Source organism: Sander vitreus, chromosome 21 (assembly GCF_031162955.1).
Source record: "Sander vitreus isolate 19-12246 chromosome 21, sanVit1, whole genome shotgun sequence".
In the NCBI taxonomy this organism is placed as follows: domain Eukaryota; kingdom Metazoa; phylum Chordata; class Actinopteri; order Perciformes; family Percidae; genus Sander; species Sander vitreus.
In genome coordinates this window covers 26,737,523-26,761,247 of record NC_135875.1, presented here as the reverse complement: position 1 = coordinate 26,761,247, position 23,725 = coordinate 26,737,523, and the positions used below count along the sequence as shown (strand labels likewise).

Below are 23,725 nucleotides of genomic sequence, written 5' to 3'. Positions count from 1 at the left end.
ATGGAAATTTGTCGCATGAAAACATTTCGGAGTGAAAGCTTGATGGAGGGAAGCTCTGACACATGCAGACACATACCACACACTTCAAGTAAATACACTTTTTTTAATTATTGGTTATGATCATCCATGCATCATCATCAGAGAAAAACAGATTCATCACCATCGTCTTTGTTCATATGAGATTAAACAGCACATGACGCTCAGATAACATACAAATTGTGTGAATCATACTATGCATTTGGACATTAAATAAAATATATTATTAGAAAAATAACAAGTCAGGTCTGGTTCCCTCTTCAACACACAGGTGAGTCTGAAGCTGGCACTGGGTCATTTCATTCTCTGAATCGACTGGCACAAGGTTTCTTATCGCATCACACTGAGACTGTGACCTCACTGGTGTGACATCACTGATAGGGTGGAGCTTTTCAGCAGCGCCTGAACTTTTCTCTGTGTATATTGTTTTGTACTTACAGATACATTAGTGCTGGCAGCTTGCCCTGGTAGCCCCAGGTTCACTTTGTGACTGTTGGCTTGTGGTTACACGGGTAAGTATTGTTTTGTTTGAGAATATGAAAATGTGCTTTAAAAAAAGCATAGTATCAATTGATAAGGTGGGTCCTGCTCTATCACCTAAACCTGAGGCCCTATCTTAAAGAGGGCCTCTTTTTAATTTAGCTGATATTGTTCTTACATGGCGCATATTCCCAAATGAGTTTGTGTATAATCAAATTACAACAGCACAGCAAACCTTGGGGGCAGGTTGATAAAAGGGACCCAGCAGCTAACGTTACTTAACGTGCAGGTTACTGCAGCCATGCCACCTGTGTCTCTGGTTCAGAACAACACACATGGATAACAACAGATATTCATACAGGAAATGCAACTGTGTTTCTGTGTAAAATGACACACGTCCTTCCTCAGGATGAAGATTTATTTCCCTTTTTTTTTTTTTACCTGAACTGAATCCAGGTTGGAGATACAGGCTACACATAACCCTCTGATACATTTCTGACAGGTTTTATGTCTGGAGAACGCACAAGATGTTCGAACATCGATACACACGTGTGCCAAAAAAAACTAAATAAGACTAAAAGTGAAGTAAATAAAATAAATGAAAGTCCTAAACCCCACCAGCAACACCTACAGGCTGAACTGTACATTACATTCAGCAATGCAAAAGTTGGAACAAGATCAACAAGATACAATTTTGCTATTCTTATATTCTTCTTATAGTGTAAAGTTTGTGCTGTGGTGGTGGGGTGTTTATTCACGTTAGGACCAATCCCCTGGGGACTATGAATATCTGCAGTTCATTTCATAATCTGGCCTGTAATTGGACCAAACTGTTGGATGGACAGATTGGACAAATTAGTATTTTCTGCCGTGAGTGTGCTACAAAAAGTCAACTAAAACATGTTACAATGTTACAGAACTTAAATAGAAATGAATTTAAAAAAACATCATTATTATGCTCTTTATCACAGTTTAGGATAGCCTCACTTGTGACCCCAGCACTCCATATGGTCACATAGGGGGCCCTATGCGAACCAAAAGGAGAAAAAAAATTTACCGTTGGTTTAATGTAACAGTATTTCCAAAAACTGCTCTGGTCACTGCCATAACTAGCACAGCAAAAAAAACAAGAGTAGAGCACAGTTTGACATTATGGGAAATACACTTATTATTTTCTTTCCTGCCAAGAGTGAGATGAGAAAATCAATACCACTCACACTCAGAGTGGTATTGATTTTTTTGTCCCACAAAAAAAGACAATATACTGCATAGCATTGTAAAATAAGCCAATAGGTTGAATGAGTATTTTCATTCAAATTAACAAAATAAAATGCAAAAAAGGAGAAAAAAAAACATACTGCTCTCTTCACAGGCTGGTGGGAAGATGGGAGCAAAACAGAGAAAGGAAGGAACGTCAGTACAGGGACTGACCGTACAAGAGTGTACAAGAACTAGACTGATATGAGGCAGCCAACTGTCAATTAGTCTGCTGATATGAGATATATGATCTAGTTTGCCTAATTGAAAAACTACACTATAGAAATTTGGATCCGATTCATTAGACTTGAGTGCATGTGTTTTATAATGAAGGGGGGGGGGTTATCTTCATTTTGAGCTTTAGTTTCCCATCGTCTACTCTGTGACAAGCAGGGCTGAGTATCACACTTGAGTACTTCTTTGGTGGCAACCGATACTAATAGATACCAGCATAAAATATTAACTATAAACCAAAAACATAGGTAGCTGTTGGTTACAGGAGGGAGGTAAAGATACCCTAAATCAGTCAAACTCTCACACTCATACAACACACACATGTTCAATAACACATGAAGACACAACTTTCACGTACAAGATTCTATCTTTACGGTGGTAGAACAAAAACACATCAGTCTTCAAATCACATAATATCACATTACCATAACAACACACGCATCATTAAAGTCATCAAAACAAGTCTTCATCTGAAGAGAGAGAGAGAGACAGAGAGAGACACAGAGAGAGAGACAGAGAGAGAGAGAGAGAGAGAGAGAGACAGAGAGAGAGAGAGACAGAGAGAGACAGAGAGAGAGAATAGGAGTGGGTGTAAGAAAAGTTAACGTCAAATCCTTCCCGTCTGCAGTTGTCAAACCATCTGAGTTCACATCGTCGCCGTCTCATGGTCTGAATCATGTTTGAGAGGCATCATGATACCTAAAGACAATTGTTTCAGTCTGCACACTGTCGGCTCATAATAAGTCTGTATTAACAAGACTACTTTTATGCGAGTATTATCCGTGACCGTTCAAGCAGTACTTTGACTTAAGTAGAATATTTTTGTACTCTTTCCACCTCTGGCCGGAGCCAGACAAACATTTCTTTGGTAGTACACCGGTTTCCCAAGGGAATCTAAAGAAGTTCAATTGGTTGTCAGAGGACACGTCAGAAGACATTTGTTAACTCTTTCAGGCCGTGACGCTATTTGGAGCGTCCATTCCCAATGTATAGCACCTCTAGTGTTTTAGTCCGTATATGTGAACGAGGAGTAACAGCTCATGTTTTTGCTTGGACTATTCCTCCATTCCATATTTAATACTAATCCACTGTGCAAATAGTGCTGAATTATATTTTGTTATGTAGCGACCGTTTATAGCACTGCTAACAAAGCATTTGGAGCTGCTACTCTCCAGACCAAATACATTTCATTTCCTGTAGCTGCTTCTCAATAAACACCTGCTATCTGTCGTATGTAAAAGCAGCAGAGCTTTCTCTATAGCCACAGGCTCTACCCCCAAGCAGAACCACAAGGCAACGGTACATGGTCGTGGCTTGGTACAGCATGGTTACAGCAGGCTATGGCGGGCCTGTGGTAAAACTGCATTAGATACCTATTTTGACCATTGAGTATGTAACAGATACAGATGGGCTTTTGTTAGGAGCGTTCGTCTGCATGGGGGACAGTGTGATTAACCATCCTGTCGGACAATATGTCCAAAGACAACTGCATCTATCCATCTGAAGAACCAACGATGTGACTGCCACCACAGTCCAAGGCACGGGTTGGCTTTGTTGAGAAGGGAACGGACTTCAGAGGGTTATTGAAGCTGTTTCGGCTACTTGTGTTAATTCTAGCCGGCCAGCCGGCAGTTTTAAGCTTTTTTTCTTCAATCAATCAATCAATCAATCAATCAATCAATTAATTTGTCCCATGGAATAGTACAAGGTACAATTCCAGTGAAATGTATTCCCATCAGCTCCTTGATCTTGTGCATGATTCGTCATAAAGCAGAATGTGGCCGTCAGGTCGGCACACAGAAGAAGAGTCACCCGGTTGAATGGCACCGGCACTCCAGGATCCAGCCAAGTCTCAGGGAAAGGACGCCACAGCTCCCAACATCCAGCTGGAAACAGACACAGGCACAGAGGCCACCCAGGTCACCGTCCGACGCCTGCACACTGGCTAGCAGGATGCCCGGCAGAAAAGTCAAAATCGGTGTTCAATTCCTCCACGCTTGCCTCAGTAGCCCCCTCTGATGGAGAGATGGAGATGGACACAGAGATGGTCTTGCCTGTCCATGTAGTCAGGATCATAGCCATAGGTCATAGCTGATAGTGATCTTCATCTTTTCCTCTGTGTTCACTCTGATGTTTACATTTGAAGACTGTGTGATGAGCGACTCATAGCCACATGCCGTCACCTTCCAATGTCAACCACATAAAGCACAACTCATATTTGTAAAATACACAATTCAGTATAAGTTTTGCGAAGCTGACGGAGAATGCGACTGGCCATCAATTACAAGTGAGAAGTGACTCTCCCTTTAGCTGTATGAAGTGTCTGTCTTCATAGTAATGCTGCATTCACGTCCTATGAGAATAATCACAACCAACACATTTAAATTCAAGCCATGAATGTAGACTTCTGTAGAGATCAGTAGCACCTCATTGACCTTTTCACATTTAACACTTATTGTGTAGCTTTTAAAAGCTGTGATCAGAAATGATAAAAATAATTTACTCAATCGGCTTTCATTTTCTACAGCATTACAGTCAAATTCTAACCCTAACCCTTACTAAGAAACGTGTATTTTAGTATTTAACAGCTAAAAGCTAAGGTAACCATAATGTATTTCACTGCTGAAAATGTGGATTTATCATGTTTTGCATAGGTCGTGAATGCAGCATAATGTCCTGTTTGAAGCCAGTTCTGCATATCATTATTGTTCCAGTAAGTACATACAGTACATTGTTCTAAGTGTGAGTCCATGAGTTGTACTCATGCCTCACAGTGTGTGATAGTGTGTGCATTGCACATTCAGACTGTAAGCAACAGTCAACAAGTTATCTCAAGCCCTTTTCTTTCCTTTGTGCCAACAGGTGTCACACACTAGCTGATGAACATAGTGGAGCATTTAGCAGCTAAAGAGTCAAATATTCTTCTCTGTAGCTGAGGGAGACCAAAGCAGAGCTGAAAGTGAATAGATCAGGCCAGAAACACCACTCCAAATGAATGCCAATATCGGCTGGATGTGTAAATAGTCTAATAGTTTGCTACCATGCTGGCCATAACAGATTTGGTATGCTTGCTGTGTCTATCAATTTGCTTGGAGTTCTTTAGCCCACTAGTGAACAGAAATTGATTATTGCAGCTTTAAAGGTCCAATGTGTAGGAATGTCTTCCATCTAGTGTTGAGATCATATATCAATCAACTCTCTCGCGCGACGCAGTTCAAAGTATGTATTCCAGCTATGGTAGCCTTCACGCTTCAAAAAGATGGTCTCTTGCTCTTTTCAATCTCCTTTTTCTGGGTCGAAGAAGAAGAAGACTCCTGTTCCTGAAATTTGGATTTTGAATACGTGTGGTCCTCCATGTTTCCTTCTTCAGGAAGCTACGATACCCGTTAGCAGCATTAGCAGCAGCTGTGAGTTTATCATGTGACAGAGAAAACATAAAAGGTGGAGCAGTATGTCCCTTACAGGCTAACGTATTTCTAGATGGAGCATGAATATGGAGCGTCTACCCCAGTTCATGCAAACGCTAATGTAACATTCCAAGCCAATAGGAATACGTGGAATTGATGGTGGTGGTAAATATTCATGAAAAAGGACACGTTTGTGAACAAGCAACACAGATTTTGATAATGAACAACTAAACACGTTACACACTGGACCTTTAAAGGAACAACACCAGTGTTTTTGCATGTTTTAGTCCGCTTGATGTCCTTCCTGCTGACCAACTTCCAACACCTAACAGCACTTTAGATTTCTAAATGTGTTTCTCTTGGCTTCCAGGCAGTCATTTATTTTTATTTATTACCATAAGGTATTAAAGGGTAATTGTTTCAACCTGGACCTATTTTCCTATATTTTTTGTGTAAGTGACTGATGGGAACAACAATCTTTGAAAATGGTCCAGTATTAAGCGTGAACGCTGTAACCGGCAGCCGCAGACAGGGCTGCAATGTAACCCTACGGGGCAAATGAGCATCGTCAGTTTGGTCTACTAACAGTCCTTTTTTTTGCTACTGACAGGGTCAGAATGTTATTCTAAGTGTCTGACAACATTATGAAAAGGATCCCTACAGAGATAGACCTTTTTAAAACCTTTCTGTTTAACCAGAAACAGCTCTGAGGTCGCTAGCGCTAAACCCACCAATGGACCAATGTCAAAGATTGTTGTTCCCATCAGTCACTTAGACACAAAAACATAGGGAAATAGAGTCCAGGTTGAAAAAAACAGAAGCTACCCTTTAAAATGAACTTTGCACAACATGCTTTATGTTACCATTGCATGGTAACACACTTTAAATCGGTATTGCCCTACAACTGCATTGCCACATGCTGTGATATATTGTGTAAGCAAGTATGGCTGCAACTATTATTCTCATTATTGATTTATCTGCCAATTATTTTCTCGATTAATAGTTCATCTTTTGGTCTGAAAATATAGAAAAATGCCCATCACAATTTCCTGAAGCCCAAGATGACATCTTCAAATGACTTGTTTTGTCCCTCCAACAGCGCAAAACACAATTCCTTAAAGAGAAGCAGAAAATCCTCACAATTGAGGAGCTGGAACAATATTAAAATAGTTTATTTTATTTTGGTCAATTGATTGATTGATAAATTAATTGTTTCAGCTCTATAAGCAAATGTCAAGTCTCTACAAATGTGGCATTGTCTGCCTGGAAGATGAAAAACATTCAGAAGTCCATGACACTGCAATGTTGGGAAAAGGTCAGCAGATGTAGGGCAGATGATTTGGGGTAAAGCATTTAGTATGCTCTTTTCATTGGAGAGCATTACCAAAGGATCATGATCTAAACAGCAAACTTCTTATTCCTGTTGCAAAGCTTTGGAGAACAGAGAAACTCATCAACTTAGTTGCTCACAGTGTGAACAAGCAGTGCCTGGATGTTTCTGCAAGGCTCGATCACCTTTAAGTTAACCTCAGGCTTTAGCTAATGTCCTGTGTGTGTATGTGTATGTGTATTGCTGTTGTTGCATAAAAACACCAATCTGCAAGAACATCAGAGATAGTACATATTCTCTCATTGGCAGCCATAGCATGTCAAAGACCTGCTCGTAAAAAATCACTTCACACACAAATGATCACTGAAGCTTTTAATTCAAGTATGCGAAAAGATAGGAAAATATGCAGCAATGTAGTTTTTCTTCAACAACAGCAATATGCTTTCCTGTGACACTGCACATGATCCTGATGTGTGTGTGTGTGTGTGTGTGGGGGGGTAGGGCAGGGGTGTCAAACATGTGGCCCGTGGGCCAGATTGGGCCGCCAAAGAGTCCAATCAGGCCCACTGGATGACTTTGCAAAGTGTGAAAATTGCAGAGGAGAAATTAATTCCAATTCCAAATTTACCACTTTAATCTCAGAGAATATACAAGTTGTTTTTCCGTTAATTCACAACTTTATTCTCAGAAATTCCGATTCTTTTTCTCTCGTAATATTACCCCTCTTCCTTGTTTCCGTAACATTTTTTTCTTCCAACAATGGCCTTAGAATTGTGTCATAGCCAACAGTTTCTGATCTCTCTGGAGCGGTTTAGTGGTCTGGCCCACTTGAGATCAAATTAGGCTGTATGTGGCCAATGAACTAAAATGAGTTTGACACCCATGGGTTAGACCAATACCTCCCTCTGACACTGTTAATAGGCGGTCAGGTTGGTGCTGAGCACTTCCAATGATGCCCTTAAAGGAGCAGTTCATCCACACATTCTAAATTTAGCCATTATCAACTCACCCTCATGCAAGCTGTGGAGTTTGTATGTCAGTGTGTGACTTATCTAACAACTGAGGCAGCTGGGAACCCAGAAAATAACTCCAAACAGCTCATGTAGCATATTAGGCGCTCTGAAAAACAGAACTATTTTGCTGTGGGGCCAAAAGTCCATGATTACGCGATTATCTCTCAGATTCCTGGAAGAATATTGATTCAAAAACTAGACATTAATTATGTTAAATGAGTTTAAACATAGTATCGTTGTTAGACAGAAATAGGAAAATTCTGTAGTTTTCATTCATAAAGTTTGAGGCAATGGTGTGTTTTAACACCTCACTGATGCTTTTCTTCTTTCTTTCTTTTCAATAGTCAGAAAAAAAGAAAAAAAATCAGGTTCTGTTGCAGAAGTCAAAAAGGTAATGCAAAATCACATACACACAAATTACAAAGAAGTCCACCAATGTAATAATTAAAAACAATGTAAGGTTGTTTATTTACTGTGCTGACAAGTACAAAATATTATGTAAATGATTGACTTATAAAGAGCGCTATAATTTAGCTCCGGGAACACTGAAATGATGCTGCCTAAGTTGTTCAGAGTTATTTAATGGCTATTTCCAGACACAGTGTAAAATATGTTCTGTGTAGTTTAAGAAATAAAAACTCAAATATAACCTCAACATCCATCTTCTCATCCTTCACTGTCTGACATACAATCTCACCGTTTACCATCTGACATTGTGGCTGAACTATTCCGTTATTTTCGATTGCATTGTATTAGTAGTATAGGTGTTATCACTTCATCTGCCTGATTATTATTAGTTTTCCTGCACCTATATCATTCTTATTAGCGCAGAGAGTTTGGGGCTCATAGAATTTCCATGATAGCTCTGTCCACCTTTAACTTGAGCAGAGGTCTGATCAGACAGAGCCTGTGGGTTTCAGATGTCAAACATTTTTGGCATCCAAACTCAAAAGCCATATTGGTTGAACCCTGGTGTGTATATGTGTGTGTGTGTGTGTGTGTGTGTGTGTGTGTGTGTGTGTGTGTGTGCGAGAGAGAGAGAGAGAGAGAGAGAGAGAGAGAGAGAGAGAGAGAGAGAGAGAGCGAGAGACATGTCTCGTATCACAGTTTGTCCCTGTCCAGTAGCTCCTGTAGTTCATTCTGGATGTCCTCTGGCAGCTCCAGAGGAGGCAGATCATCAAGACACAGATCTTCCTGAGCTGGCATCTCCAGCGGTGGCAGCTGAGGGATAGCAATCTCCTTTCCTTTCCCTGTGCTTTTCCTCTCCTGCCCACCCCCTGTTCCCATAGCACCACCTGCTTGAGGGAGCACCCAGAGCTCCGAGCGCTCAACAAAGTCTGCCGCCTCGCAAGCCTCGGAGCGCAGCCGGGCGTTTTCCGATTGTAGCTGCTTGTTCTCGCCTGCCAGCCGCTGGTTTTCATTCACTAGTTGGTTGACCAGGCGCCGCAGGTCATCGATTGTGGTCTGTTGTTCTTCCAGGCGAGTTTTGTCGTCTTTGGTGGTCTTAGATCCAGGACATGGTGGAGTCAAAGGCTGGCTGCCGCCAGTCTGCCGAGTCTGAAGCTGGTAGAGCAAGGTGTCGTACTCCCTCTCCCTGATTCCTTCACCCTCTTCAGCCGAGAGGCCTGGGGAACCGTGGGGCTGGAGCTGGCCTGTGGACTGGGCTTGAGTCAGGAGGGCTGGGCTGCCGGAGGGCTGCACCTGGCCAGGTCGGGCCTTTGTTGCCTCACGACGAGCCTCTCTTTTCCAGCGCTCTTGGATCAGTCGCTGCTGTTTGATATGACTGTCCCTTTGCAGCTCCATGGACAGACAGGCCTACAGACACAGAGTATCAACACCAGCCACAGCACTTACAATATTTACAGTTACACTGACATATCAAACTGATACAAGGAAAAAAAAGTCAGTACGCAGCCTTGTCTGTAAATAGGGCCCTATGATTTCCGTGATGCGGAAAACACGGATGGAATCACGGAATCTACACATGAAAAGGGAATTCTCTTATACACGCGGTATCGCACGGAATTTGCATATATTTTGTTGACATATTAAATAAACTATTTTTTTTACTTCCTTCCCATTTTTTTTCAGTTTAAAACAACAAGCGTAGAAAGGTCTCTACCTAAACCGTGGTCAAATGGCATTGTTAAAGGTACAATATGTAACATTTCTGCATTAAAATGTCTAAAAACAACCGTACCTATGTTATATATTTTTTTGAGTTGTGTTCTTACACTATCCCAAATGTTTCCACCAAATGGCAAACCCAGAGAAATCTGTTATTTTATTTTCAGACACGTCAGTGGCGTCATATAACCTTTCACCCTCTAGTTACTCGTAACTTCCGTCAAAACATGGCACCCAGATGATATGTTCAGGAGTAAATGTAAATCATACAATGTCACAGTAAAAAATACTTGTAACCGTAATACTGCTTTTTCTGCCACAAGGCACCACCTTATTTATTGATACATATCAATATCGATCAAGCTTAACGTTACTACAATGCGTTGGTTGACAAGTAGCTAACGTTAATGCTAATGCTTGGTGGATAACATTATAGGGTTACAACATCGTTCAACATGCTCATAAAGTTATTTTTAGTATGATTATTTTGACCATGGATAAAAGCAGCGCCAGGCTAACCCACGAATAAGTTCACTAGTAACGTTAACGTTAGATGTATAGATAGACGGCTAATCTAATGCTAATTTAGCCAGCTAGCTAGCACACCCCTGTCTGTCTGCCTCACTCCCCCCATGCAAAGACACTTCATTCGGGATAAGTGCTGACAACATCCCTGGGACATATATAGCTAGTTACCGTTAGCCCCTAGCCAGCCAACAGCCACCCAATATTACAGCAATCCTTATCTAGCCAGCACTTCAACTTCAGTGCCAGATGTTAACGATGCTAACGGCAGTTTAATGAAGCGTCGGGAAACAGACCATATCAGAGCCAGGCATCCAGTCACAACAGCAGCCGTCCACAACGTTAGCTGCATCTCCGTTAGTGCTAGCGGTGTCAAAAATCTCCTCCCTGCTGAATTTCTCCCCCCTTCACGTTTAGCTGTCTTTACAGTTAGCTAAATTAACCCGACAAAAGGTGGGTTAAGCACCAATACGAATAGTTAAGATTACAGAAACGTGAGGGGGGAGATCATTCTGGGCAGCTTGGAGATGTTCTGCTGCTGCACTGCTGGCTAATGGTAGCTTGCTGGCTCACTAGAGAACTGGTCAGCTACCAATACAGACCGAATCAAGAAAAATGGAATTATGCTATTTTCTTAGAATGACATGAATAAACTTGAATGGGTACACTCGCCCGTGAACAGATGCATTCCAACCAGAATGTGTTTAACAATAAAAACTACAACTCCCATAATTCCAAGCAACTACCCAACGTCATCAAATGTCTGTGTTTACAATCCATTGTTTTGGTTGAGAGACCCCTAGTGGCAGAAAGTTACATATTGTACGTTTAAACATGTTGTCTAGTAACCACACGTCCTCACGTTCACGTTGAGTTTGTTGCGTGGAGAAAAGAATGTTGAAGCGAGTGGCTCCTGATAAGCCAACGGTGGCGAAAAAAATTAAGAAACTGTCAGTTGACTGCTAAATACCGGGCTGAACAATACCCCAACGACTACTATGAGTCTGGACTACAACTGTTTTGTCAGTTTTGTCAACATACTGTTGACTGGACCCGCAAAGACACGTGGAACGACCATTTGAAATCAAAAGTTCATCTCAAGAACAAAGCTAAATCCACAGCGGGCAAATCCCTCCAGGCTACCACGGAGGCAACGACAAAGTCAATAGAGGCAAGGCGCGAGTTTGTGGAAGATTTTGTTGCCATGTGTGCTGAAGCTGACATACCGCTAGAGAAAAGGAGGAGGATACGTCCGTTTCTTGTTAAACATTGGAAGCAGGGAGGCACACTCCCAGAAAACGCCAGCAGCCTCAGGCAGACCCACCTGCCGCGGGTCTTTGACCAGCACATGCAGGAAGTGCTGCAAGAGATCCGTGGAAGGAAAATCTTCGTTGTTGTCGACGAAACCTCGGACAACCCAGATCGCAGTGTCCTCAACATTGTTATAGGTGAGCATCCAATTAGCTTTTATTTAGGTCATTTTGAATGTGCTTTGCTGAATATATTAACAGTTTAAATAAAAAAGCTGAATTGTGAGTTTGTGTCACTGAGTTTTTAAAGGTCAATACTGCTCAGAAGTGAAAAAAAAAGAAGCAAATCCGAAAAAATCCGAAAGGGCTAAAAAAAAGAAATCCGAAAAAACGGAATTTGAAAAAAAATAAAACGAAATTTGAAAAAAAATTTAACGGATTTCATAGGGCCCTATGTAAAGAATTAGTGAACAAGTAGGGATGTCCCGTAAAACCCAGTTCTGAATTGAAAGTAGTTCTTATCATAAGTATCCAGAGATTTTTAGGGTTGAAAGCAGAGAGAGAGAGAGCAGAGAGGCTGCAGTGGTGAGAAGTGAAAGTTAACCTTTTTGTCAAGCTGGTGAACTATACTCCTTACTGTAAGTACAACAAAACCTTCACAAGTAAAAAGCCAACAAGAATAATGTATCAAAACACCTCTTTGCCAAGCATACATTTGCAGAAATGCACTTTGCCTGCAGCCTCCCATCCACCACCGGTATGTTTCAGCCATAGAGTACTGGTCAGCAAATTCTTATGAACAAGCTAAAATGAAAGCTGACTGTAACTTGGAGTTCCATGCGCTGGCACCACGGAGGAAAGCCAAACACTGTTCATCTAAACACACTGCCCACACTGCCATGACACAGAGCTGGATTTAAATGGACAAAATATCTCAAAGTATGAGACACCAAGCAAATTACAGCATTGTCTAACATTAACATAATGTCAGAAAAGGTTTACTTTTACTATTACTATTTTTTAAGTACAAAAATATTATCAGCAAGATGTACTTAAAGTATCAAAAGTAAAAGTACTCATTGGGCACATTTTCTCGTTGTGTTGTATTTTGTTGAAATATTGCTTTGTCAATACGTGAGCAGATGACCTGACTGAAGGCTGTGTTAAGTTTATTCTCAGTCAAGATAAATTGCACGGTCCACAAACACACAAACAAACTGGAATGTCTCACCTGCTTACACTCTGTTGTCTTCATTGCATTTGTCAAAAGATCTGTGAGAGAGAGAGACAGACAGTTGAGAAACACGGGGGAGGCCAACAACTTTGCCTGTTCCACAAACTTCCATTATCAATGCAAATAGAAACGCCGTGTAACCAGTAACCAGTAACATAGCTCAAGCACGGCGTTTGTCGTTCGACTGGTCATGACTGTTTTCCAAGATGGCGCCTGCCTATATATGCAAACGGTACTGTCTTTCTAAACTATCTTTTTAATAAACTCTCTGTACACTTACAAAGTTCTCAATGCTTCGGTTTACATGTAGGGACCCTCAATATGCTACCGTGGAAATGTGGTGATATTTTGAGCCTTGTTAGTGGTGTAGAAATAGCGATTTCTTTTTACTTTATCCGTGCCCCGGTGACTAGCTTTATAAGCTAATTAGCGGTTTGGTCGGTACTGGTCACATTCGATTAGCATGAAAACATAACCCAGAGAACGGTCGACTCTGTACACGTGTTATTAACCCCTAGGTTCATTTTGCGCCGGAATTATCCGTAAGAGCAGCTATCCTCAAAGGTAGCATGATTGCCACAGACTCAGTGTCTGTCACTGAGTCTACCTTACCTGCTGCTTTTCCATGACAGGAGATGGCCTCTTCATACTTTCCAGCCACCAGCAAACGGTCTGCCTTCCTGCACTGCTGATGAGCCTGAAGAGAGGCAGACACATGGAGGGCAATGAATTGGATACAGGTGAGTCAAAAAAAGAAAAAGGACAAGGAGCACCGGCAGTGGGCGGAGGAACTGTTTAAAAGGAGGTAGAGTGTACAGAATGTAGAAAAGAAGATAAGGAGGAAGTGGGTGGGAGGAGGGAGGTGTTCATACTGTATACAGGGCTCAACAATAAGAGTTGCTCGATGGCTCGGGGCAAGTAAAACACCACGTCGAGCAAGTAAATATAACAACCTACTTGCACGTTCGGGAAAGAAAAGTTTCAATCATTTTTTCCGATCATCCTGGCATCATAAATGGCGTTATCGTTCTCTTGTCCCCCTCGACTTGCCCTCGTCGGAGAGTGCTTGTAGAATGATTTGATTTGAATGTGGGTTTCGATGGGCAAAACTAGTGCTGACACAATTAGTAGAGTAATACAATCAAATGACAGAAAATTAATCTGCAAGAATTTTGATAATTACTTTATCTTTTCAGTCATTATTCTGGCAAAATGAGAATCATTTAGTGCTACCAGTTTCTCAAATGTGCGGCTTTACGGCTTTCTTCATCACTAATGCAGTGCGCGTTTGGAGCATGTGCCTGTTCGGAACCGGGCGATCTTTTGCACCGCTGAAATCATTAATTTTATAACCAGTCAATCATATGACAAAATCTCCTCATACATAAGTTAAAGACAACAGCTGTGGTGTGAGTTTGGCTGTATTTCATTGTAAAATGATCACACAGAGAAAGTTAGAATGGCTTTCTCACTTTTCCTCCTGCATAGCATCTGTAGTACTACACGACACGCCCACTACATGACGCGGCCGTAGGCTCGCTGCTGCACCTCAGTCAGTGACAGAAAGAGGTGACAGAGGCGGCCGCAAAAGAGAAAGACCTCGCTCTCTCGGGACAACACTGGTGTCTCTCTTCTCCAGAAAGTCGCTAGATTTGTCGCTAGTTGCTTTTTTGAACCTGCCCCCGCTGCTGGACAGTCTCGTAGGCTCTCCGTTGGTAGCAGAGCCGGTGAACCACAATCACTCGTCTATGGATGTAGTAGTCTCGCATTGCCAGACCTTCCTACCCAGCGCTGCGGAGGAGGATCTGGCTACTCCTAGTTCTCCTGGGATAGGAGAAAAACGTGGCATTCCTTTAAACCAATCACAAAAATCTTGGGAGGCGCTAAGCACCGGACGGAGCCACGGTGCTTCTGCCAAATAGCCTCGGGAAGGAACTTATTTTGGTGGAACATGTGTACTTTCTAGGGGTGGTACGGTTCATGAAAAAACATCCGAACCGCTCGGTTCGGAGCGTGTGTGCGTCGCACGGTTCATCAGTCCACTGTTAATGTGCACTAACCACTTACTGCTGTAGTGCCCACTTTTGACACCTATGTTAAAACACTTACTGGAAACAACGAGGGGGATGAGCGTGACGAACGCAAACAGTTGCTGAATCTGTCTGTTTTTTTGATCAACAAAGGTCAGTTTAAAAGATTTTCGTCAGATTTTGAGAGGCGTCGAGCCGACCGCTCCTCAGGTGGAGCGTGGAGTGCTGCAGGTCACGTCACGTGCAGAAATGGTAAGTGGGAGAGATGAGGAAGGCTGCCCGGAGTTGGAGGATGCTCCAGCGTCGTATATAGTCTGGTGTGTGGGAGCATTTTGGATTTCATGTTACCTATGATGACAGCGGAAATCAAACAATACATAGAACTGCCACTGTGTGCATGTATTGTGCAACATGCATTCAATATGCTAATTTTAGCTATATATCATATGCTGAAGTATATTTCATCAAATGAGAGAGTGTTAAAGATTCAAAGAAAAAAAATAACAAGAACCGTACAGAACCGAAAACCGTGACCCTAAAACCGTGATAGAACCGAACCGTGCCACCCCTAGTACTTTCACAAGTTGTTTTAGTCGTGCAACAGAAAACTCAGATTAACGGATCACAGGCTATTTACCCTGCAGAGATCTGAGGAGCATTAACCATTGTCCTCAGAAATCGACTGGAGTTTAAAATTACAACACAATGAAGTGGAAGGTAACGGACATCCGGCCGAAAAGTAGGGTTGGGTACCGAACTTGGTACTTTTTTGGGTACCGACCGAATTACATCGGTACTAGCGTGGACTGATTCACGCTAAATCAAACGGTGCCAAATTTCAGTACCTGAAAGCGAGTAAGTGTAAGTTTATCTGTCCTCTCTGCATGTAGACAGAGAGCAGGGCTCCAACACACACATGCAGAGGTGCGGACGGAGCAAGCTACGTCGTCTCTGCAGTGTTGTTTGAGTCACAGCAAGGCCGGTAAAGTGGTTCCAAGTGTGGTTACACTTTTCAAAACTTCACGCAGACCAATATGATATTAAAGCAGAAAGCGGTCGCGGTGCTGTTGACATTACACTTCCTCTGAGACAAGCAGGGGTCGGTGTATGCCGCTGCACCACAGTGGCATATGCCATCAGCCACTGGCAAATGCCGCTGTAGTGAAAAAAGGCTCAGGATGCTGCAAATGTTGGTATAATATGAAAATGGCTGGTGGATTTAAGACAAAAAATAATAATTTATTGAATGAATCAAATTTGAACAATTCTCTCAATGGCTTGTTGATCTTTACATTGTTCGTTAATTTCCTAACCTGGCCTGGGACACACATTCATACGGTTTGATAAAGTACTTATTGGACTTTAACTTATTATTGCACTTACAACGAGAGTAGCTGTCCTAAATTTAGGTCATCGTGTACGTCTCATCTCCTTTTTTTCCTGCATCCACCGTGTGTGTGTGTGTGTGTGTGTGTGTGTGCGCGCGTGTGCGTGCGCGTCAGTCACGGGGGGAACTGAGCAGCAGCCCCGCCCGCTGCAGAGAGCCGACAGGATTGAAACAGCAGCCGCTTTCAGCAACTTTAGAGTGAAAAAACGTTACAGTGTACATTGATGTTAAAATGTTTACAGGATGAAAGGATGGTCTGAAATGTTTTGCACGGTCTTTCGCTGGACGTTTTGTTGGTAAATGTGAGATGTTCGAGTCACACACGTCTCGTCTTCATATCAGAAACAAGGAAAAGAATTTGGCGACGTCACACACTAATGCAAAGTCTGGCACGTGGGACTGCTGGGATCGGTTGAAGTCGAGGGAAACTCCGGTGATTGGTCGAATTTGCGAGTCGCACTGAATTCACAGTGATTGGTTGAATTTGCGTGAATTGGCGCGACATCGCGAATTCCTGGATTGGCTGATTTACCACAGTGGCTGACCATGAGCCACTTTTCGATCTCGGCGTCACTCTTGGATATTGCACTAGTTCATATTGCGATTTCGGTAAAATCGTGATTAATTGTGCAGCCCTCCAGCTCCACTGCTTTCAGAATCAACTCACAGAAGTCAAGTCAGTACATGATAGGATACGAACCACAACACAATCAATTGACAATCTGTGAATTAAGCATGTGATCTGTTTTCACCCCGCCCCTCAAAGAATCGTAATCAAGAATCGTTAAGAACTGGAATAGTTGAGCAGAACTGGAATCGGAATCCCTAAAATCCAAACGATACCCAACCCTACCGTTACCCCTAATGTCGTCTTTCTTAATTATAATGCTGATTACAATGTTAAATGCTAAATCAAAACAGGTAACTTGCCTTCAAAATAATGCCACTGTCATTGTCCTTAATTGACAACAAGGCATTATAGCGATTAAATGGCAGTGAGGTCACATAGCGATACGTTCTTAAATACCCGGCTAACAGTAACATTAGTTATTAAATGGCATTGCAAACAAGTTAAATAACTAAGTTCGCACCTCGCTGTTAATAGTAGCTGCCATGTTCCAACGTCAGACGTCTTGCTCGTTCTGTCGAGGACAAACCCAAAATGTAATATGTGTAGCCTGTCCAAGCAAGCCACCAGACAACAACAGGAACAAGGCAAACAGAGCGGTTAGCCGCTAACTTGTATGGGAGCCAGCTAGTGTAGTTCACCTATGCAATCTCTCTTAGCTAGAGTAACGTTAGCCTGTTATTGCAACATCAAGACCGAAACTTACGAGATTAAGCGGGCTGTCCACGACCTCCATGGAATCGATTCTTCTATGGTTTACACTACATGAAATGTGTCGCTGCCATTCGCACTGCGATCAGAAAAAGTATTGAAAAAAGAATTATACGAATATTAGCTACTGTCAGGGAAGCACAACAGTCGCCTCCACAGCCAAAGCTGCGTCAACACGTCGTGATGTCACATCCGTTCTACAGTACGTTTTGGTTAGACGTTGTGCTGCGTCAAATCCCACAAATTACCGGGAATAGAAAAAGGCTTGCCCTCAAATTAAAAGCCTTAAAATAATAGCGTTGGAATCGTCGCAACGGTCTTTGTAAAATACGAACAACCAGGCATATAATTTGCCCAAACACATCTACATTTCTTTAATATTCATTCAAACATTGAGTCGGACCTCTTGCTTGGCCCATAATCTGACCGGTAACGGTAAAGTATTAACGTTAGCTAGAATTGATGGTCTTAGTGTTTTAGTAATGCTTTTATTGCGATACATTTACCGGAACTGCTATGCGTTAGCTAATCACTTGCACTCTGTTTTGTTTTCGTAGGGACTCGAGGAAGTGAATTCTACATTGAATGTGGTCAGTGGGTTTCAAGTTATATGTAAATCCCCGGGTTTTAACGTTATAGTATCGCATCTTAACAGTTAGCACATTAAATGTTTTGGTTGTTTCGGAACAAAATGTGTGGCTATCGGTAACTGATTACTTCAGTCAGTGTTCTCGCAGAGCTAACGTTACCGACCGTTACTTGACAAGCCAGCAGCTAAACCACCGATGCTGATGAAAAAGAGAGGCCATACGTGTTTGCTAGCGTCCAGTATGGCTTCATTAGTTGTGCTCATGATGGTGCTGTACGGATGTGGCACCATTGGCACCCAGCAGCCTGGCAGCTCCAGCCTCAGACATGACTACCAGCTGCTGGGCAGACCCCTGTACAAACTGGACCTGAGCTGGCCCAAGAACCCAGAGCTCTTCACCGGGGAGGTGTTCGGAGTGGCAGTCAACCAGTATGCTGGTGTGGTGCATGTGGCACAGAGAGGTAAATACATGCAAGTAGGGCTGTGCAATATGTCGATATTATATCGACATCGATATATGAGGCCAGATATCGTCTTAATGTTTGGATATCGTAATATCGTGATATGACACAAGTGTTGTCTTTTTTTTCTTTTCTTTTTTTTCTTTTTTTTTAAGATTATTTTTTTGGGGCTTTCTTCGGTGGCCAACAGGGGCAAACGCCCTGCAACTTAAGAAAACACACACACAAATAGACAAAACACATGCAAATTAAGAAAACAACATTAATTTGACAACACATGTGCAGCATTCAGCAAACACACTGCAAATACACACAACACAACCAAATAGATGAACGCGCTGCAAATATGAAACGATGCAAAAAGAAAAGCACACAAACCCAGAAAACAAATGCAACAAAAAAAAACGCAGCATCCAGATTACACAACGGAAGTTCTCCAGACCTCTAGAGGGAGCAGCTAGTGGAACAGCTGGATTTTAGACCCCACGGGGGAGAGAGCTCTGCCTTTTTATTAGAGTCGGGTATGGTTGCAGCCTGGAGAACTCCATAGACTGTATAGTAAATTCATATTATTATTATTATTAATAACATAATATATTAGTAATATACAGTCTATGCTCCCATCTCATGCCCTCCCGGCTGGTGCTGTCCCCAAGCTTCGGCTTTTCAAAATAAAAGCTCATGTCTGGTCTGCTATGTGTTTGTACTTTTGGTGTGTTGGATGTTTGTGAACTAAACAGTACAGCAATCATGCTAATGAATACAATAACTTTTTCAGCACATGTCTTAGTTACAACACGTTGAGTTAGCAAAGCAGTTTTGTGTTTATATGTGCGGGGGGGATTTATTCAGTTTGATAAATCCCACGGTAAATTGGCTGGTTTACTAAACAGGGAGGGACTAGAAATCCTGTCTGGTTTTTTGTATTTCAAGAGCGAATTGCTCCACAATATGAATACAGATTGATCACTTATTTTGTTGGTAACCGTTGTTGTATAATCACAATATTCCACTTGAGGAGTCCTATACTTGCAGTTTTAAATGTTTTATCACCACGAGGTTACAGACGTCTCTGCTGATTGAGAATCACCTGACCTGAGACACAGCCACCAAACCAGAGAAATCATATCTCAAACATAGACTTCATATTTACACTCTATGCAGTTGCTCTCTCGCTCTCTCTCTCTCTCTGTCTCTCTCTCTCTCTCTCTCTCTCTCTCTCTCTCTGTCTCTCTCTCTCTGTCTCGCTCTCTCTCTCTGTCTCTCTCTCTCTTTCTCTGTCTCTCTCTCGCTGTCTCTCTCTCTCTGTCTCTCTCTCTCTGTCTCTCTCTCTCTCTGTCTGTCTCTCTCTCTCTCTGTCTCTCTCTCTCTGTCTGTCTCTCTCTTTCTTTCTCTCTCTCTCTCTGTCTCTCTCTCTCTCTCTGTCTGTCTCGCTGTCTCTCTCGCTGTCTCTCTCTCTGTCTCTCTCTCTCTCTGTCTGTCTCGCTGTCTCTCTCTCTCTCTGTCTCTCTCTCTCTCTGTCTGTCTCGCTGTCTCTCTCTCTGTCTCTCTCTGTCTCTCTCTGTCTGTCTCTCTCTCTGTCTGTCTCTCTCTCTGTCTGTCTCTCTCTCTCTCTGTCTCTCTCTCTCTCTCTCTCTGTCTCTCTCTGTCTCTCTCTCTGTCTCTCTCTGTCTCTCTCTCTCTGTCTCTCTCTCTATCTCTCTCTTTCTCCCTATCTCTCTCTTTCTCCCTCTCTCTCTCTCTGTCTCTCTCTCTCTCTCTCTCTCTCTCTCTCTCTCTCCCCCCGTGGGGTCTAAAATCCAGCTGTTCCAATAGCTGCTCCCTCTAGAGGTCTGGAGATCTTCCGTTGGAGTTAGTCCTAATACCCACATTTAAGTATGTTTGTCCACAACCAGCTAGTAAGCAAGTGTATCCCAAATCTGAAAAATCACACACAGTACACTTAACCCTCTGTTGATGCACAATAACCACTTCTGAGTGGTATTCAGATCCTTATGGCATATAAAAATTGTTAGACCCGTTACCATTTGTGTTATTCCATATTTTTAGTATTGTCAATAAACTCCAGAAACACATTTGGTTTCTATAAAGCATTAAATGGTTGTCAAACAATTGTCTCTTGATATCTTTACAACCCCTACATTGCAGAATAGTATTATTCATACTTTATTTATCTTCCTATCTCCTATTATCTTGATCATACTTTTACTTTGAACAAGTACAGATCAAATGAGTATAAAATGTGCTGCCAGACATTTCACACAGTGTTTGCCTTTGCTTTGCTATTAGGTAACAATGTGCCCAAGGTGCTGGTGTTTACCACAGACGGAGATTTCCTTATGTCCTGGAACACGACCACCCTGGAGATGCCTCATGGTATATTTGTAGCAGACGCTGCCTCGTCAAACCCCACTGTGTGGATCACAGATGTGGGGAGCGGCCCGTACGGCCACTGCATCAAACAGTACTCCCCATCTGGGAAGCTCCTGCAGGTGATTGCTTTCTCTAGGATTTGATTTGTAACTAGAAATATTTGGTTCAGGTTAGTCTATATCCACACCATTCAACTTCCGGGATTGTTCAGGTGCTGCCAGAAATTCCTCCGGATGTCCCTCTTTTCGGCGGGATGTCCGTTACCTTCCGCTTTCTTTGTGTTGGAATATTAAACTCTGGTGGATTTGTGAGGACTATGGTTAACTGCTCCTCAGATCTCTGCAGGGTAAATCCAGACAGCTAGTTAGACTATCTGTCCAATCTGAGTTTTCTGTTGAACGACTAAAACTACTTTTGAACGTACACATGTTCCACCAAAACAAGTTCCTTCCTGAAGCTATTTTGCAGAGGCACCGTGGCTCCGTCCGGCGCTTAGCGATGTCCATGACGATTGTGATTGGTTTAAAAAAATGCCAATAAACCAGAGCACGTTTTTCTCCCGTCCCGGAATGCTGTGTGGACTAGCCAGACCCTCCTCCGCAGCGCTGTGGAGGATGGTCTGACAATGCAAGACTAGGTTCAGGTTCCACTAGCTTGTTTTCCATTTAAGTATTTAGTGATGTGTGTATATATATATATATATATATATATATATATATATTATATATATATATCATATATATATATATAAGAAAAGCAAAGCCAAATGTTGCTTTCTTGGTTTTGTCAGGTTCTTGGTACACCAGGGAAGGCAGGCTCTGGGATGAACCCTCTGCAGTTCGACCAGCCAGCGGAGATCTTCGTCCACGACTCCGGAGAGATGTACATCGTGGACGGTGACGGGGGGATGAACAACCGGCTCATCAAGCTGTCCAAAGAACAGGAGGTTTTGTGGATGCACGGAGAGAAAGGACAAGGCCTGGCTCAGTTCTACATCCCCCACAGCGTGACTGTGGACAACGCCCACAGGGTGTGGGTGGCCGACAGGGGGAACAAGAGGATCCAGGTCTTCAACTCCATTACCGGGGACTGGCTGGGGACATGGGGGAGCTGCTTCACTGAGGATGCGCCCTACTCTGTCCGCCTGACCCCGGACAAGAAGTACTTTGTTGTTGTCCAGCTCAACACCAACCAGATTTCGCTGCTGGATGCCCCACCGGTGGGTTTGATTGGCCAGTGCAGTGTGGTCAGTGTGATCCAGCTGGCTGAGGAAGTGAAGCCCCACCTGGTAGACCTGGACCTAAAGACAGGGGCCCTGTACGTGGCTGAGATTGGAGCTCAGCAGGCCCAGAAGTTTACCCCCTTCAGTCTGGGTAAGAGCTTCCCATAGTGCCACACTTTGAAATGGCATGACCCATCAGAAACTAACTGCACCTATAATAATCCTTACCAGTTATTAGAAACCGGACCAAAAATGTCCATGTGTTATGTAATTTGTAATCCAGAAAAAAATCTGATCTTTGTCAGTATGATGAACCCTACTTGTACTGTAAGATCCAACATCTGAGGTCAAGATGTCTACGATATCCCACGACATCCTGTCTCATAGAAATTACATTTTTATAGTAAGAGATTGCAACAGTATTTGGGTTTTGAAAAAAAACTTGCCTCAATGGAGCGCAATCACATAAGGCTTGTATCATGTGGATGCGCCAACAGTGTTGTTGTCATTACTTAAAGTTCCTCATGGGGGCGACAGAAACTACACACTATAGCTTTAATCAACATGAGCACAGAGTCCAACATGGAAATGTGCCAGATTTAGCCATGCAGGCTAATTTTCATCTGCAGTCCCTAGCAGGTTGATGGCTTAAAACATTAGATAAGCTACAACAATACAACACATAAGCATAAAACAAGAACACATAAGCATAGACACAAAAGACACAACCACGGTTGATAGCATATAATAAGTGAAAATACTAGGGTCATGTTTGAAACAAAGCCACTTCTGCTATTACAAAATAATATGCAGTTGAATTGTTTTCTTCACAATACATAAGGGTATCATGTTGTTAGTTATTTGTTGTCGATAAAGTGTAATCAATAATTGCCATCTAAAGTGAACATATGGTTATGGTTGTTGTTATTTGGTGTTTGTGAAGTTATGTGCCATTTGTATTTTTTCTTGACTTTGGACTGCTTGAAAAGACTCTGAGGCAGAGCTGTTTCCTTTCTTCTCTGTAGACACAGTTTTTCTCAATCGCTTTGGCACAATTGTTGAATGACTATTAAAGTTGGTCAAACTATATATGACTATGTATATGAACAGTAGGTCAGTTGTTCACATGACTATAGTCATTTGTAATTGCTTTGACACAAAATGCATTGAGTAAGCCTCACAGGTCAAAATAGTTTGCATTCATTTGCCATTGAATCATATTATTCTCAAATGCAGTTATACACATGTTCATTGTGTAAACCAACAATCACAATGACCTGCCACACATATATATTAGATACATAATAGGTATGTGGTTTAGTTGTAAAAGTTTTCAGATGAATAGACTTAGACTATATGGGGAACTATACAATTTAGAGCAACCAAACGCAAACTAAGCTTTGTCTAGCTGCTTTGTCTAGGAAGTGATTA

General features: G+C 42.3%; 2 protein-coding genes across 3 annotated transcripts; one reads left to right on the top strand and one right to left on the bottom strand.

Annotated features, from left to right (window-relative positions):
• Positions 1 to 8,195: 8,195 nt before the first annotated feature.
• On the bottom strand, positions 8,196 to 17,845 carry nrbf2b (nuclear receptor binding factor 2b). 2 transcript variants are annotated; one of them, XM_078278569.1, is made up of 5 exons: positions 17,645 to 17,845; positions 17,402 to 17,452; positions 13,506 to 13,590; positions 12,891 to 12,931; positions 8,196 to 9,572 (listed from the first exon to the last, which is right to left on the bottom strand). In XM_078278569.1, exons 2-5 carry the CDS (start codon positions 17,423 to 17,425, stop codon positions 8,859 to 8,861), a joined length of 864 nt encoding a protein of 287 aa, XP_078134695.1. In that variant the 5' UTR covers positions 17,426 to 17,452; positions 17,645 to 17,845; the 3' UTR covers positions 8,196 to 8,858. The 2 variants fall into 2 exon arrangements, with proteins under 2 accessions (XP_078134695.1, XP_078134694.1); XM_078278568.1 differs by lacking the exon at positions 17,402 to 17,452 and having other exon boundaries at positions 17,645 to 17,844.
• Positions 17,846 to 18,174: 329 nt separating this feature from the next.
• On the top strand, positions 18,175 to 23,383 carry LOC144535840 (NHL repeat-containing protein 3-like). The gene is made up of 3 exons (XM_078278566.1): positions 18,175 to 18,699; positions 20,989 to 21,191; positions 21,863 to 23,383. Exons 1-3 carry the CDS (start codon positions 18,435 to 18,437, stop codon positions 22,460 to 22,462), a joined length of 1,068 nt encoding a protein of 355 aa, XP_078134692.1. The 5' UTR covers positions 18,175 to 18,434; the 3' UTR covers positions 22,463 to 23,383.
• The last annotated feature ends 342 nt before the right edge of the window (positions 23,384 to 23,725 follow it).